The sequence below is a fragment of the Camelus bactrianus genome, chromosome 15, assembly GCF_048773025.1.
Source record: "Camelus bactrianus isolate YW-2024 breed Bactrian camel chromosome 15, ASM4877302v1, whole genome shotgun sequence".
Classification (NCBI taxonomy): domain Eukaryota; kingdom Metazoa; phylum Chordata; class Mammalia; order Artiodactyla; family Camelidae; genus Camelus; species Camelus bactrianus.
In genome coordinates, this window is record NC_133553.1 from 65159413 (window position 1) to 65173216 (window position 13804).

At 57.3% G+C, this 13804-nt stretch overlaps 1 protein-coding gene across 22 annotated transcripts in view; it reads left to right on the forward strand.

The window, feature by feature from the left end:
- DYSF (dysferlin) overlaps positions 1–13804 on the forward strand; it is a 201772-nt gene that overhangs the window by 134118 nt on the left and 53850 nt on the right. For 15 of the 22 annotated variants that reach the window (XM_010963698.3, XM_010963696.3, XM_010963701.3 and 12 more), the window contains 5 exons: positions 261–290; positions 8949–9050; positions 9163–9324; positions 10360–10525; positions 10930–11006. In XM_010963698.3, coding sequence (XP_010962000.1) covers positions 261–290; positions 8949–9050; positions 9163–9324; positions 10360–10525; positions 10930–11006 — 537 coding nt within the window. Of the gene's footprint in view, positions 1–260; positions 291–6286; positions 6329–8948; positions 9051–9162; positions 9325–10359; positions 10526–10929; positions 11007–13804 lie in introns of all 22 variants that reach the window. The other 7 variants (XM_010963692.3, XM_010963697.3, XM_074341294.1 and 4 more) reach the window with 1 other exon arrangement.

Below are 13804 nucleotides of genomic sequence, written 5' to 3' on the forward strand. Positions count from 1 at the left end.
GCTTTGGCCTCTCCCGCCATTTCCTCTGCATCAATGTCTGTCTTCCCTTCTGTCTCAGGGACCGTGCGGAGTGGGTGTCTGGGAGGCCTGTCACCCTCACCGAGGTGGGAGGCGGTGGTTGGCTCCTTTTAGGGGGACGTCTGGTGTGTTGACCTCTACCCCAGCCTAGTGCTGCTTGTCACTGATGGTGAACTTTTATTCTCCTTTCTCTCCTCCCTCCACCGTCTCCTGGATGTGGACTGTCCCGTGGTGTGGTCCAGGTGCAGGATACAGCAGGGATCCTGGAAGAGGTGAGCTGGACCTTCGCAGCTGTGGCCTGCGGCAGGGTATGGGTGGGCAGAGGCGGAGGGAAGGGGAAGGCCGTGCCCTGGAGCCTTCGTGGTTCCTGGTGCTCCAGCATGCATCTGTCGCCCAGACCCCTGTCTGGATTCATTTCCTGCACTCTGCATGGATCCAGGCCTGCCTGCTTGGGGTGTGCCCTGGTGTGATGCTGGCCTTACAAGGATTGCTGCTATGTTGGAAGCCACATTAACCCAGACCTCAGGGACTGCAAAACAAAGCCTCACCTGGCTGAGTACCAGGTTTTCAAGGAAGAAATGTTAGTAAGGGGCCAGAGTAGTCAAGGAAGGCTTTCTGGTGGAGGTGGTGTTAGCCAGACATTTCAGTGCTTAGGAAGAAGGTGGGGAGCGTGCCTTTGGCCCAACGGGCCAAGCACCGGTCTGGGGTCTGGCTGGTTGGGGGAATGGGGTGGGTTGGGGATTCCTAGGTTCTGGGAGAAGCTTGGGCTTTGCATTTAAATGAAGCATGGCTATGTCCTTTGCTATGAGGGACGAGGAGCATGTTTCCTTATGGCCTCCTGCACATCTGCGGGCGGGTCCTCATGAGTGAGCTGGGGCAGAGGCCTGGGCAGAGAGACAGGAAGGAGAGCCCTGGTCAGATGGGGGTTGGGGAAAGGGCAGCCACTTCCTGCCGTCAGGGAATCCCCAGGCTGGGAGCGGACACCATTTGACATTTTCAGTGCAATTTGGACTTGAAGTGCAGGGTCAGGATGTGGGATCCGCAGGCCCCGCGCCCCTTACCTCACTTCCTTTAGCTCCCAGACCGAGGTGGGGTCCGCCAAGTGAGCTGGCCGTAATTGCGCCTGACAGGCAGCCTCCTGCTTCTGGCTGCAGTTGCGAAAGACTGCCGATTTGGAAAGGGGAACAGAGCCCTGTCCAGGGAAGCAGCACGGAGCCCTCTCTCTTGATTGAGAGCGCTCTGTGGCCAAAACCCACAGCCTGCTCTGAAGAAGACCCAGCCCAGGGATGAGTTATTTAAAAAAAAAAAAAAAAGTTAAAATCCTTAATAACTGGATTTATAATATATAACAGTGAAGGCTCAGATTCCAAGAGCAGGGATCTGGCCATGGTCTTGTTGTCAGGAAGCAAATCAAAATTGGCAGCTTTGGGGCCAGACCCCAAAGAGGGCCAAGTGTCCTGCTGCAGGGCCAGCCGGCCGCAGGCTGAGGTGGGTCGGGGTCAGCAGGGCCAGAGGAGAGCAAGTTCCGGGGGTCTGCTGGGCACAGGGCTTGGCTCGTACGTTCAAAGGGTCCCAGGCGCAGTAGGATGAATGGAGTATCAGCTGATCCGGGGAACCACCCCAGAAGGTGGTCTTGTGACCCCTTCATCCCCAGAGGGCTTCCGCCCCAGCTCTGGGGCCCACAGCTCCGCCACTTCCCCTGCCCTTGAAGCCTAAGGCTCGTGCCAAAGTCCCAGGTCCTATTTGGTTCTAAGAATCCCCAGGGATGGGGTGGAGGCAGGTTAGTCTTGCTGCTGCTGCTGGTTCTGCAGGAAGCCTGACGCCTTAGCAGGAATTTTCTGTCTTCTTTGCTGCGGCCAAGCTCCTGCTTTGCATCCCCCATTCAGCCCCTTCCAGGCTCCCAGCCTGAAACCTGTGAAGAGCGCTCCAGCTGTCCTGGAGGGCTGCGGAAAGCTGTGCTGGGAGCTTAGATTCTGGGCCACTGGCCATGGGAGCCCTCAAAAGTGTGGGAGCAGAGAGGGCAGATGGGTGTGTTAGGGAGCTGTCTGGCTGCAGAGAGGAGTGGGTTGGGGAGCCAGGGGCAGGAGGAGACACCAGCTAGGAGGCTTTTGAGACAGCTCGTGGTGATGAGGGCTAAGACTAGAGAGAGGAACGGAGCGGGGCAAGTGACTCTGAAGGATGGTTTAGGGGCGACCTCTCCAGTGGGGACTGCCTTCTTGTCAGCACAGCCCACACCTACGTGGGAGACAGGGTAGTGAATGAGCTGAAAGTCGTCTAGCCATGCTGAGAGCTCCCAGAGCCGACAGGGACAGTAGGGATGGCTTCCTGGAAGAGGTGACTCTGAGCTCCCTTCAAGGGTGCAGGCGGCAGTGCCTCGGGCTGGAGGGCGTGCCACGACTTGGTGTCACTTTGGTAGGCAACAAGATTTCCCCTCCCCCAGGCTTTTTACCCATCTGGAGCGCATCTCTCCAGGGCTCTTGGTGGGGAAGGGGGACTGCTGTGTTGTGTCTCTGAAGCTTCGGTGTCTGGGAGACCTGGGTCCTTGCAGAGAGCGCAGGCGAAGTGGGGTTGCTTCCTTCTGGCTCCCAGCCTGTCTTTCTGTCTGTCCCTTGCTGTTTCCCCTCTTCCTTGCCCTCTTCCAGCTCTCCCTTCACGCTTCCCTTTTCCTCTATTTGCTCCTTGGCCCCGGCTCCCTCTCTCCCTCCTTCTCCCCGCCTCTTCTGAGCCCTCTGTCTCGTTTCTTTTCCTTTTTGTCTGGAGAACAAAGGCGGTCTGCGCTGCCAAGGGGAATGAGTTCAAAGAAACTGCAATTTTAGATTTCCTGCGAAATGGAGAATGCACACGCACGTGTGAGTGTATGCAAGGGTGCATACTCACGGGAGCACACGCGCGTGCACGCACACACAGCAGAAGAGGTGATGGCAGATTCCTTAATGATAGGGGGCCCCCTAGGACGTGGAGCACGTGAAGAGGAAGAGCCCTCCTGGGGACCCTTTAGGTGCGAGCAGGGGCCCGTGGTCCTGAGCGTCTAAGGGCCGTGGCAGTGAGTGTTGCCTTTGGTTCTGCTTCTCCTGTCCCGCTCGGTGAAGGGATGCCCTGGCAGAAGGGAGAGCGTGCTAGGTGGCTTTTTGGCTGTGAGTTGGGGGCCAACCAGATGTCACTCCATCCCCTTCCTAATCCAGGCAACATGCTATGGCTTTTAGTCTGAGATGTCCATGAGGTATTCTTTGGCACCCCCAAATCCACCAGAAGGAAAAATTTGGTGTTTTGCAATCAGGAAAATGAGCCCAGTGGTCCCCCATCCCCCTATCCCTCCCCCAAGGCTTTAATTTAAAACACTGTTTTTCCTGGGAAGTGTAATTAGAGCGGCATGTTGTTCCTAATGAGCTGGGTGGGGCAGGCAGACAGTGGAGCCCTCCCAGCCGGCCCGGCTGCCCCCACCTGCAGCCCCCCGAGGAGCCAGGATCTGAGTGTCCAGAGGGTCCCCTGACTGTGCCCTGCTGGGTGAGGAGGGGGTCTTTGGGCCACGGGCGGCAGGACTGACCTGGGTGGCGGGAGGGACCTCCCCACATTTGCCCTCTGCCCTGGGAATGCATGTCTGCCTAGTGTGGTGGCCCCAGGACTGGGAGAGAAGCCCCCCCTCGTGGCTCAGGGCCTTGGCTCCCTGCACTGAACTGGCCAGCAGGACAGATGGATGAAAGGGGGCGTAGGGTGGATTCTGCTCAGATGGGAAGAGAGCCTCATGTGTCCTCGTGTCCTTGTCCCCCTGGTCTGAGCTGCCTCGGTAAACCCTGCACATCTGCACAGCCCCATCAGTATAGCAGCCGCATGCCCGCCTGCATTCAATGAGCACGGAACGGGGTGGTCAAATGTGGCTTCATCCAATTAGCCTTCTATGGTATGGCTGCATTTGAGACCTGTGGTCCTCCGAGTCCCCCGCCACGCATAGGACAGTGAATCCGGGTGTCCTGGGGGCACTTCCAGTCTGCATCCACGCCCTGCCTGGCAGTGCTGGTAGGGGTCCCTGCAGCCTTCCTCCCCTGAGAATCACTGTTTGGGAAGGATGTACCATGCCTCTCAGATGGGGTGGACCAGGAAAAAATTGAGAAACTGGGCCCAGGAGCTGGCTGTCTGGCCGGTGCCACAGGACTGCCAGGTATGAGATGTCGGAGGCCAGTCAGGACCTTGGGAAACCCGAGCACAGGGTCACTCAGAGTAAAAAGAACTCAGAGAGGAGGGTTGTAAGAAGTTTCTGGAGTGGTTGTGGAGATTCTCTGGAGGATGTGGAGTTTCAACTACGCCCTGAAAGATTTGTTAGACTCTGAAAGATGGCAAAGGAAGCCCATTCAAACAGAGGGAGCCTTGAGCCGGCATCGGGGGAGGAGGGGTGGCCAAGGATGCAAGGATCAGGCTGGCGCAGACAAGAGTGTTGGGAAGGACTGGACAGTGTGTTGGAGTCAGTTCTTTGTCTGCCCTTCCCTCCACCCATTCATCCCTTTGCCCCCCTCCCTTCAATTGTCCATTCGTAAGCCTTTATTTATTAAACAGGGATTCAGCTATGGCCCCTGTGTGCAGAGTTGCTGGTTGAACAAGGGACGCAGACAAATGAACCCATAGAAATGACATAGGGTGATGTGTCTTTCAGTGGGAGTGAGTCAAGTTGCTATGGGAACCATGGGATGCTTAACTAAAACTTGGGGCTCCAGGGAAGATTTCAGGGGACCTGAAGTCCAAGTAGGAGGTAGCCAGGTGAAGTGGGCAGAAGGACACTTCAGACACAGCGACCAGCAAACTCCAACCTCACAGTAAAGAGTGACGTGCCTCCTGTCACCTGCTGGAGCTCAGAAGGACAGGTGTGGAGTGGGTCCCCGGGAGATTGCTCTTCACCGCCTGGGGTCCCGGAGGGGAAAGTTATGTGCTGGGAGGTGAGACCAGAGAGGTCAGTAGGAGCTAGAAGATGAGGGGTCTTGGAGGACATGTCAAGAAGTTTGGATTTCATCCTGAGTGGGTGGGGAACCTTTGAAGGGTTTTAAACAGAGTGACAGTCTTAGAAAGCTCCCCCTGGCCGCAGAGTACAGCACGCGTTCAAGTTGGGAGGGCGTGTGCAAAACCAGATGCAAAGCCCACTTAGGATGCTGGCGCATCCAGGCAAGAGAGGGGGGTGACCCAAACCCAGGAAAGAAGATGGGTGCGGGTGGGCACGAGAGAGATTTAGGAGACAGATCCCTTGGGGACCAATCACGGGGGAGGGTGATTGAGGGTGGCGTTGGGGTTTCTGGCTTGGCTGCCTGGGTGGATGGTGGGGCTGGTTTCTGAGATGACACTTGAAGAGAGCAGGTTTTGAGGGGGAACTTAGAGCATCCAGTTTGGGACGAGTTCAAGGTGAGAGGCCAGTAGGACACATGGATGACAAAGCAGTAAGGTTGGGAATGTGGGTCCGGGGCTGAGGAGAGATCTTTGGGAGCAGAGAGCCCAGGAGAGGGTGGGGCAGGAGATGAGGGGGAGGCTGCCCGGGAGATGCAGCAAACAGAGGGGAAGGAGGGCAGAGGGGCCAGCAGCGTGGAACCAGAGAGATGGTTTCAGGAAGGAGGCTGAGGTCCACTGGCTGGATGCTGCAGACAGAGGGACAGAGATAGGAGCCCGTGAGTTTCCTTTCGGTTGAGCTGCAAGCAGGCTGTTGTTAACTTTGGAGAGAGGAGTTTCCAGGGAGGGGGCCAAGGGGCAGAGCAGAGGGAACCGGGTGGAGGGCTGCATGGAAGCGAAGGAGAGGTAGGGGATGGAGGCAGTCCTTTTCAGGAAAAGAGAGGGGACAGGGAGGGAGACTGCTGGAGAGGACATGGAGAGAAGGCATGGATGGACCTGAGAGACCATCTTGAGACCGTATTTAAATGGGGAAGGAAAAGATCTGGCAGACAGTCTGGAAAATTGGGGAGGACTGGATGAAACTGGGTCAGAGAGCCAGAGAGCTCGGAGGCAGAGATGTGCAGTGATGATGATGGGTGCCCGGTGTGCACAGTGGACAGGGGACAAGGACTGTGGGGGCAGCTTGCGGCCAGGCGGAGGGGGCAGGGGTTCTAGGGAGTGGCAACAAAGAGTGGGGAGCAAGGAGGTCCTGGGACCCCTGAGGACAGCGTGGTGGACGGAGATGGCCTTGGGAGGAGAATGGGGACCTGGTCCGAGGAAGCTGCCCTCCCCTGGACGCACATCTAACCACTGTCTCTGCTTGTCTCTCCTTCTGCCTCCGCTGGGCCTGGCGCTCACTCTGCAGCTGTGTGCACCTGCCTTCTTCCTCCAGGGCCTCCTGCCAACGGTACTGGAGCCCAATCTTCTCCAGGTTCTCGTTCCCTGTCCTCCATAAACAGGTCCCTTAGGTGGGGAGCCTGGGCCTCCGCATAGAGAGAGGAGGGGTCACCACATGATGCTTGAGGGAGCCCAGAGGGAGAGGCGGAACATGGACGTGAGGGACAAAAAGGAGTCAAAGGGACACTGCCCGGAGTTTGGGGGCCTGGAGAGGAATGTTCAAGGGGGGGGTATATTGATGAGCTTGCCTGGGTGGTTTCATTGCAGCCACATGTGAAAGGCTTGGTCTTCCTGCCTCCCCATCAGGAGCCTGGGCCTCTCCCTCCCTGGTCCCTTCTGTTTGTCCCTTTCACCTTGAGCTTTTGGTTCTGGGCCCACGGTGGGCTGGGCATCAGGCCACAAGCAGGCCTTCAGGCATAACCTCTCTGTTAAAGAGGCAACCCTTGGGCACAGTCGCTGTACCAGGTGGCCTGGGGGTGCCAAGGGTAGACACCGAGCCAGGAGTTCCCATAGCAGCCAGGCCACTGCAGACTCCGCCTCCACCCTCCAGGGGCGCCATTCATGTGGACTGCGGTGGGCACAGCTCCCCGTGGAGTTGTGCGCCTGACGGCCCTGCACATCACTCCTCCTCCCCGTGGCCTGTGTCCCTCAGCCAGTCGAAAAATGTAGGTACTTCCTACATCCTGTCACCTGCATTGCGGGTCTGGAGGAAAATGATGCATTCCCTCATTCCGTCATACCCCTGGTGACGTAGCGATAGTTCCGAAGCCGGCGTCGTTCAGAGGGGTGTTTCTGATGGCTCGGCTCTGCTGAAGTCACTCTGGGGCATCAGCTATGACACTAATGGTAAAAATGTGGCACCACCAACACTACATCTGTCGGCACAGTTGCGACCGTTCAGTAAGTGCTCCCGTGTGCCAGGAACTGTTTATACTTGTTCTCTTGTTAAATTCTCAGAGGAATTGTGTAAGGGTGTTGTTATCCCCGACCTTCAGAGGGGGGTCTTGAGTCACAGAAGTTGAGTCATTTGCCCAAGATCAAACAGCTAGCAAGCCACAGGGTTAGAGCTAGAACCAGGGTCTGGTTTGATTCTAGAAATGAGCTTCTTGACACCGCAGGCCGTGGAAGCTCAGCATCATTAGTGTGTCTCTGGGCAGGGGTGGCAGCGGGGGCTGGTTGTGAAAGGACGAAGCGAGAGGAAGCTGGTGCACTTCAGTGCTCCAGCCGCTCTCACCACTTATGGCAGAGCCTCTACAGGAGGCTGCACCATCCTTTAAGAAGGAACCCAGAGCAAGTGACTTGGAGAATGAATGAATCCAATGATTCCAGTGTTTATGAATGCGATTCCATGAGGCAAGCTCCGTAAAGCGTCCAGCACAGTCCTCTTTACAGTTAACATTTCCTGAGTGTCAGGGCTGCCCATGCATGGATGTGCAGGTTGTGCACTGCATAAGCACACTGGGCCTAAGGGGGTGCAATTTCCAGTGCAGATACCGTATATTCATACTTATTCTAACAATTTTCCAGTAGGTGGCAGTAAAATGTCTTCTGATAAACTAGTAACAAGATGATTTTCTGACATGGAAGTAAAGAGTTTTAAGAAAGGGACATCTTTCTCTGATTGTCACAAAGGTGCCACGTGGGCTAGTTGTGCTATTGAGAGTTTACATGAACAGGACACTCTTCTCAATATTGTATTAACTTTTCAAGCTTCACGTCAATCTTTAGAGGTTGATAATTTTTAATAACCATTTTACAGTTGTAATAAAGAAGTGAAATAATTTAAAAGTCAGTAAATGGTAGAGTCAGGATTCATACCCAGAGCCCGTGTTCTAACCACTGTTAGGCGTGGTAGTGGTCTAATCCGTGATACTGCCTGCCTCCTCTGCCCCGCCTGCTGCGCCATGTATTTCTTTGAGATTCTTGCCCAAGCCTTTTGGCCAGTCCGTAGTAGGCAGCATTGACACTTGCCACCCTCATTTCTGGTCTGTGCTATGAAGGAGCCTCCCCAGTGCACACTTTGGTGCCTGTGGATGGTGGGCATTTGTATCCCCTTCTTCTATTTGTAAATACCCCCTCTGGCTCACGGTGCAAGCGTTCTGTCCTCATGGGAGACAGGTGGGAGAGGTGGGAGTTCGGGGCGGGCAGGGGTCTGTGGGTGCGAGGGGGTGGAGACAGAACATCTGGGTGGGCGGTAAGTTGGGAGGGTCTGAACCAGGAGGCAGGAGAGCCAGGCTAGCAGGAGGGCACGCGGTCCTCTCTGGGATGGAGAGGGGTGAAGTGGACGTGTCACGCTGGTCTGGGCAGTGCCTGTCTGTGCACGTGTGTGTGTGTGTGTGTGTGTGTGTGTGTATGTCAGGGACGGGGACACTGTGAACAGCTCAGGGAAGAGGGTGACCCAGGGCTCATTTGAAACAGAGTCACCTGAATCCTGAGCCAGGATGCTTGAATTACTATCCTGGAGAAGATGGTGCTTGGAGAACTGACTTAGCTCTCTCATTTCTGCCTGCCCACTCCTGTGTCCTCGTCTTTCTGTTTCTGTGTCTGCACCCATGTCCTTCTTTCTGTCCCATCTGTCCATTTTTCTCGTCTTTCCGCCTTGGCCTTGCTCCCGCCTTTGTCTCCTGTAGTCGGAGGACACAGACCTGCCCTACCCGCCACCCCAGAGGGAGGCCAACATCTACATGGTCCCCCAGAACATCAAGCCGGTTCTCCAGCGAACTGCCATCGAGGTGAGCCCGGCTCCGTGGGGGCTGGGGGGCAGCCTGGCCCTTCCCCTTCCTGGCCCAGCCTTTCCTGGGGGCTGGGGCCTTTCTAGACGCTCTCCTCACTCCACGTCCCCAGATCCTGGCATGGGGCCTTCGGAACATGAAGAGTTACCAGATGGCCAGTGTGTCCTCCCCCAGCCTGGTGGTGGAGTGCGGGGGCCAGACGGTGCAGTCCTGTGTCATCAAGAACCTCCGGAAGAACCCCAACTTCGACACCTGCACCCTCTTCATGGAAGTGGTGAGTGTGGCCTTGCTGCTGTCCCCTTCCAGAGCCCTGGTGGGTGGAATTTCCTCGCGGCCCCGGGCAGGCTGGGGGGGGCAGCTCCCCGTGGGATTCTGGGTAGGGCACAACATGGCTCCCACCTCCCCTGAGAACGGGGAGGGAACCCTCAGTCTCTCCTCACTGGAGGAGCTGAAGCCTGGGAGCAGCTCAAGTGGGGCCAGCTTGCCCCCTCCTCCCCAGACCCCAAGTCTGCAGATGTCCCCAGGACCCATCCGGGCAGGCCTTGGGCCCCCCCGGTGCTCCCCTCAGGGGCCTGCCAGGGCTCAGACCTCCTGGGGTTCCTCCAGAACCTTCCGGGACCTGGTCCTCCCTCAGCCTGGGCCCCCACAGAGGGGCTCCCCCCTCAGGCCCCAGCCCTCTCCAGCTCCCTGGGCTGCCTGGGCCTAGTGGCCAGAGGAAGGCAAGCCTGAGGAAAGGAAAATGGTTTGCGAGATGAAAGTGTTGTAGAAATTCCAGGCCCAGTGGCTGTCAACAGGAGCCTCCTCTTGGCTGAGCCAAAGCAGCCACCGAAGGAGAGCATATAAATTATTTCAAGTTGTGTTCAAAGTGCTTTTGGGGTTGGGGGGGGAGAAGAATCTGGGTCTGTAAGCCAACTCTTGAGTATCCACTTGGGGGGGACTGTCTGCGAGAAACGGTGAGACCTGGGCCAACTTCTCCCTTCTTCCGCTCCCCAGCCAGGGAGAGTTCGGGGAAAGTAGCCTTGTTCTAACTTCGGGCTGAGCTGCCTGTGTTGGGAAGATAAAGCTGTGGGGGGAAGTCAGGCTCCGCACACAGCATTCAAGAGGCTGACAGAAAGGTGTGCGGCTCCTGCGGCAGCGGCCAGCTCCCGGGCCCGGCCAGCCACTGCTGTGGATTTACGGTTGCTGGGGGCTATGTGTGGGTTTTGAGCCGTTTTCTGGCCCTGTGAAGAAGGGCCCCCCTCCCTCTGAGGCCTCCCAGAGAGGGAAGGGTTCAGGCCGCAGCCCAGAGCTTCTCTCCCCTTCCACCCAGATGCTGCCCAGGGAGGAGCTGTACTGCCCTCCGATCGTGGTCAAGGTCATTGATAACCGCCAGTTTGGCCGCCGGCCTGTGGTGGGCCAGTGTACCATCCGCTCCCTGGAGAGCTTCCTGTGTGACCCTTACTCAGAGGAGAGTCCGTCCCCACAGGGTGGCCAAGGTAGGGGAGGGGCTGTTGATGGGGAGGGCCGAGCAGAGGGGCTGGGCGGGCGCACTTCCCAGCTGAGGCGGGTCCCCAAGCCCTCCTCTTACTGGTACCTGAGTGAGAAATGGCTTCTGCCCAGCTGAGCGGGAGGGAGGGTGGGGATCTTCTGGCCCTCAGGGCATCGCCCGGCCCTGGGCATCCCCACCAGGGGAGGTGGTGTGGGGAGGGCTGAGGGAGAGGGAGCTGCAGGGATCAGTGCGAAGAGGGGAGGAGGAGAGAGACCTGGGGAGCCCAGAACATGGAGGAAGACGAAGACCCAGAGTGAGATGTGTGGGAGACCGAGGGCCGAGTCTTGTGGCTCAGGAGGGGCGAGCCCCCTGAAGGAGCCCCCCTGAGGCCTGGGCACTGCCCCCCTGCAGATGACGTGAGCTTACTCAGTCCTGGGGAAGACGTGCTCATTGACGTGGATGACAAGGAGCCCCTCATCCCCATTCAGGTAGGATGGGTCCCTGTGGTGAGGCGCCGGCTCCCGCCAAGAGCTGGCATGATGGCCCTCTCTCCGCCGCCCTCCCCCGCCTTCCTCATCACGCAGCCTCCATAAGATGTCTCCCTCTGCAGCCTGGTGGCTGGACACCTTCCAGATGGAAGGACCCAGATAGGAGCTTTTAATCTGGTTGGGAGTGGGGTGAGGCGTGGGAGGGAGGCTGTGTGTCACCTTCTGGGCAAGATCCAATCATTTCTCCCAAAGCATCTGAGAAAAATGGCCCCTCTACCCTGAGGGCCATGTTGAGATCTGTCCCCTGAAGACCACCCAGGAAATCAGGGTGAGGGGAGCAAATGGGAGAGAGGGAGGATGGAGAGGGGGTGATGGGTGGTCTCTGGGGTGCCCCAGCCCCATCGCCTCATCCCAGCTATGACCTTCTTCGGCTGTAGATTCGTATATGGATTTGTGCTCAGTAGCACTTTGGAGGCAGCTTGAGGGAGGGGTCTGTGTTCAAGCCAGTAGTCCCTCTCGCTCCATTTCCTCCACCTGCAGGGAAGGAAGAGGGGAGGAGAGGGGTCTTACTGCGAGGGTGTCCAACCCTGCTGGCAGGTAGAAGGCCATCCTTTGCCATGTGCTCTGCAACAGGGCGAGCTGGTGGCCAGACGCCAAGGCCAAACAGCATGGCAGGAGGTCTGGGGCATCTCTTACTGAGGGGGAGCACTCTCCCCGTCTTGGACCCTGGGGTGACTGGGAGTCCTGTACGGTTGAGACCACCAGTCCTTCCTGCAGTGGAGGTGGAGAAAGGTCTCCTGTGAGCACCAGCTCTGAGCAGCTCTGTTTTACGTTGTCACTCTCTGTTCCAGGTTGTCACCCTCCTCTTGGCTTTGCTTGATTCTGGCCACACCCCTGGCACCTGGGACTCCCAGAGCTTCTGGGCAGAGCCTCCCAGCCTACATAGACAGCATTTGTGTCCTCAGGCCCACAGCCTGTTCACTGGGGAAGGGCTGGTAGTTTGGAATTTTTCTTTAAACCATCAATCAAATAGCAGCCTTGAGAGCAAGAGAACAAACTTGGGTGCTGGTTAGGCTCGGGATCCTCAAAGCTGTCCCCGAGATGTGCTCACGGGGGCTTCCCTCTGACATTTAGGGCTGATTTCTGCTTTTGCCTCACATGCTCATATCTTTCACCTTTCTGTCACTTCCAAGGGACCAACTCTGGTGTTCCGTCCTAGATCATATTGCCGCTGAGACAGGCAGTCTTGCTTTATAGTTTCATTGGTGCTGAGAGTCCTCAGAAGTCCCCAGCTCTCCATTTCTCCCACCTCCATGGCTCTCCAGGGCCCTGCCCCATTGTCCTTTCTACTGGGGACACCTTCTGGCTGGTTCCAGGTCATTCTTTAAGACTCAACTTACAACACTGTGTCTGAAGCTTCTGTGGTTTTTCTGTATGATGTTTAAACTTTCACTTTCAACTGCACAGAATAAATGAAAATGAAAAAGCAGACAAACAAAAAGACTCAACCTAAGCATGGTCACCTCTTTCCAGGGTTCTGTTTTGGCTCCTCCCCTTCTTCTGCAAGCCCTGTCTCTGTCTTGGTCACTGCGCTTGCCTTCAGTCCTGCTGGCTCTGTAACTGTCAGCGTCTTTCCTAGACTAGACTCAGGGCAGGGAGTGGGGTCCCTTCCTCTTTGTGTCCTCAATGACCAGCACAGGGCCTGGCTTAGAGGAGGCATTTGAAGTCTGCCTGAGTGGATGGGTGGGTGGGTAGACAGATGGACAGATGGATGAATGGGTCTAAGGAGGAGCGTCTCTTGACTGGGGAAACCCATATGGAAATTTTGGATTCAGCTACACCCAAGTCCAATGCCTTCTGGCCTGGGAGGGTGTTTGGAGCTGAAGGAGGTACATAATTCTCCCCGAACTCCAGGCGCCCAGTGCTCCGCTCCCGCCCCTTGGTGGGCCGTCTGAGTCTGTGCAGGGAAGCGCAGTTTGCCCAGCAGGATTTCTGTTCTGTGTGTGCCGCCCTCAAAATGTCTACAGACTCAGATGGGGAGGGACTGTTTTGGGTCCTGCTGGCTATGAGCACAGCCAGAGGCAGACGGTGAGGAGGCCCAGTCTGGACGTCCTCCCGGCGTTGACATGAGTGAACCAGGGCTGGGGTCCGAGCCAGAGCAGGGTCTGCGGTCTTCGTGGGAGCACACGACCACTCTGGCTAGAGCCGCTGGCCACGCAGAGGATGGGGAGCTGGGGTCGGGGCTCATGGGGACATGCCCACATGGGGAGGGCCTCCTCCTGGGAGCCCCAGGGCCCCCCGGGCCTCAGAGGTGGGCGGGGAGAGGAGGAAGTGAGGTCCGCCTGCTCTGTTGGAGGAGGCTTGGACCCTGCCCTCGCCGACCTCTCTGTCTGATGGAGGAGATGTAACCCTGTTCTCAAGGAGCCCTGCCTGAGGTCTCCAGGCAGACCAGTCCTGGTCTCCAGGAAGCCCTGCCTGATGGGGTCAGATGGGGGCTTTGGGGAGAAGCGATTTTGTATTGTGCCCTTCTCTGAGGTCACTGATCTGAGTGGGCTGGCCCAGGGAACCTTTCACTCGCCTCCTCTCTGCTGCACACCCCCTGTGCAGGGCTTAGGAGGACAAGGCATCCCAGGGCCGATCCAGGAGGCCATGGGTTCCCGTTCCAGTGGTTTTCCAGATAGTTCTGGCTGGGCTCTTGTCCCCTCACCCAGTGCAGATAGGACTGAGGGCCCTGACCTGTGGGGACGGGAGGGACAAGAAGTGCGGCAGAATTTGGATTTTGCTGGCTTCTGTCTGTG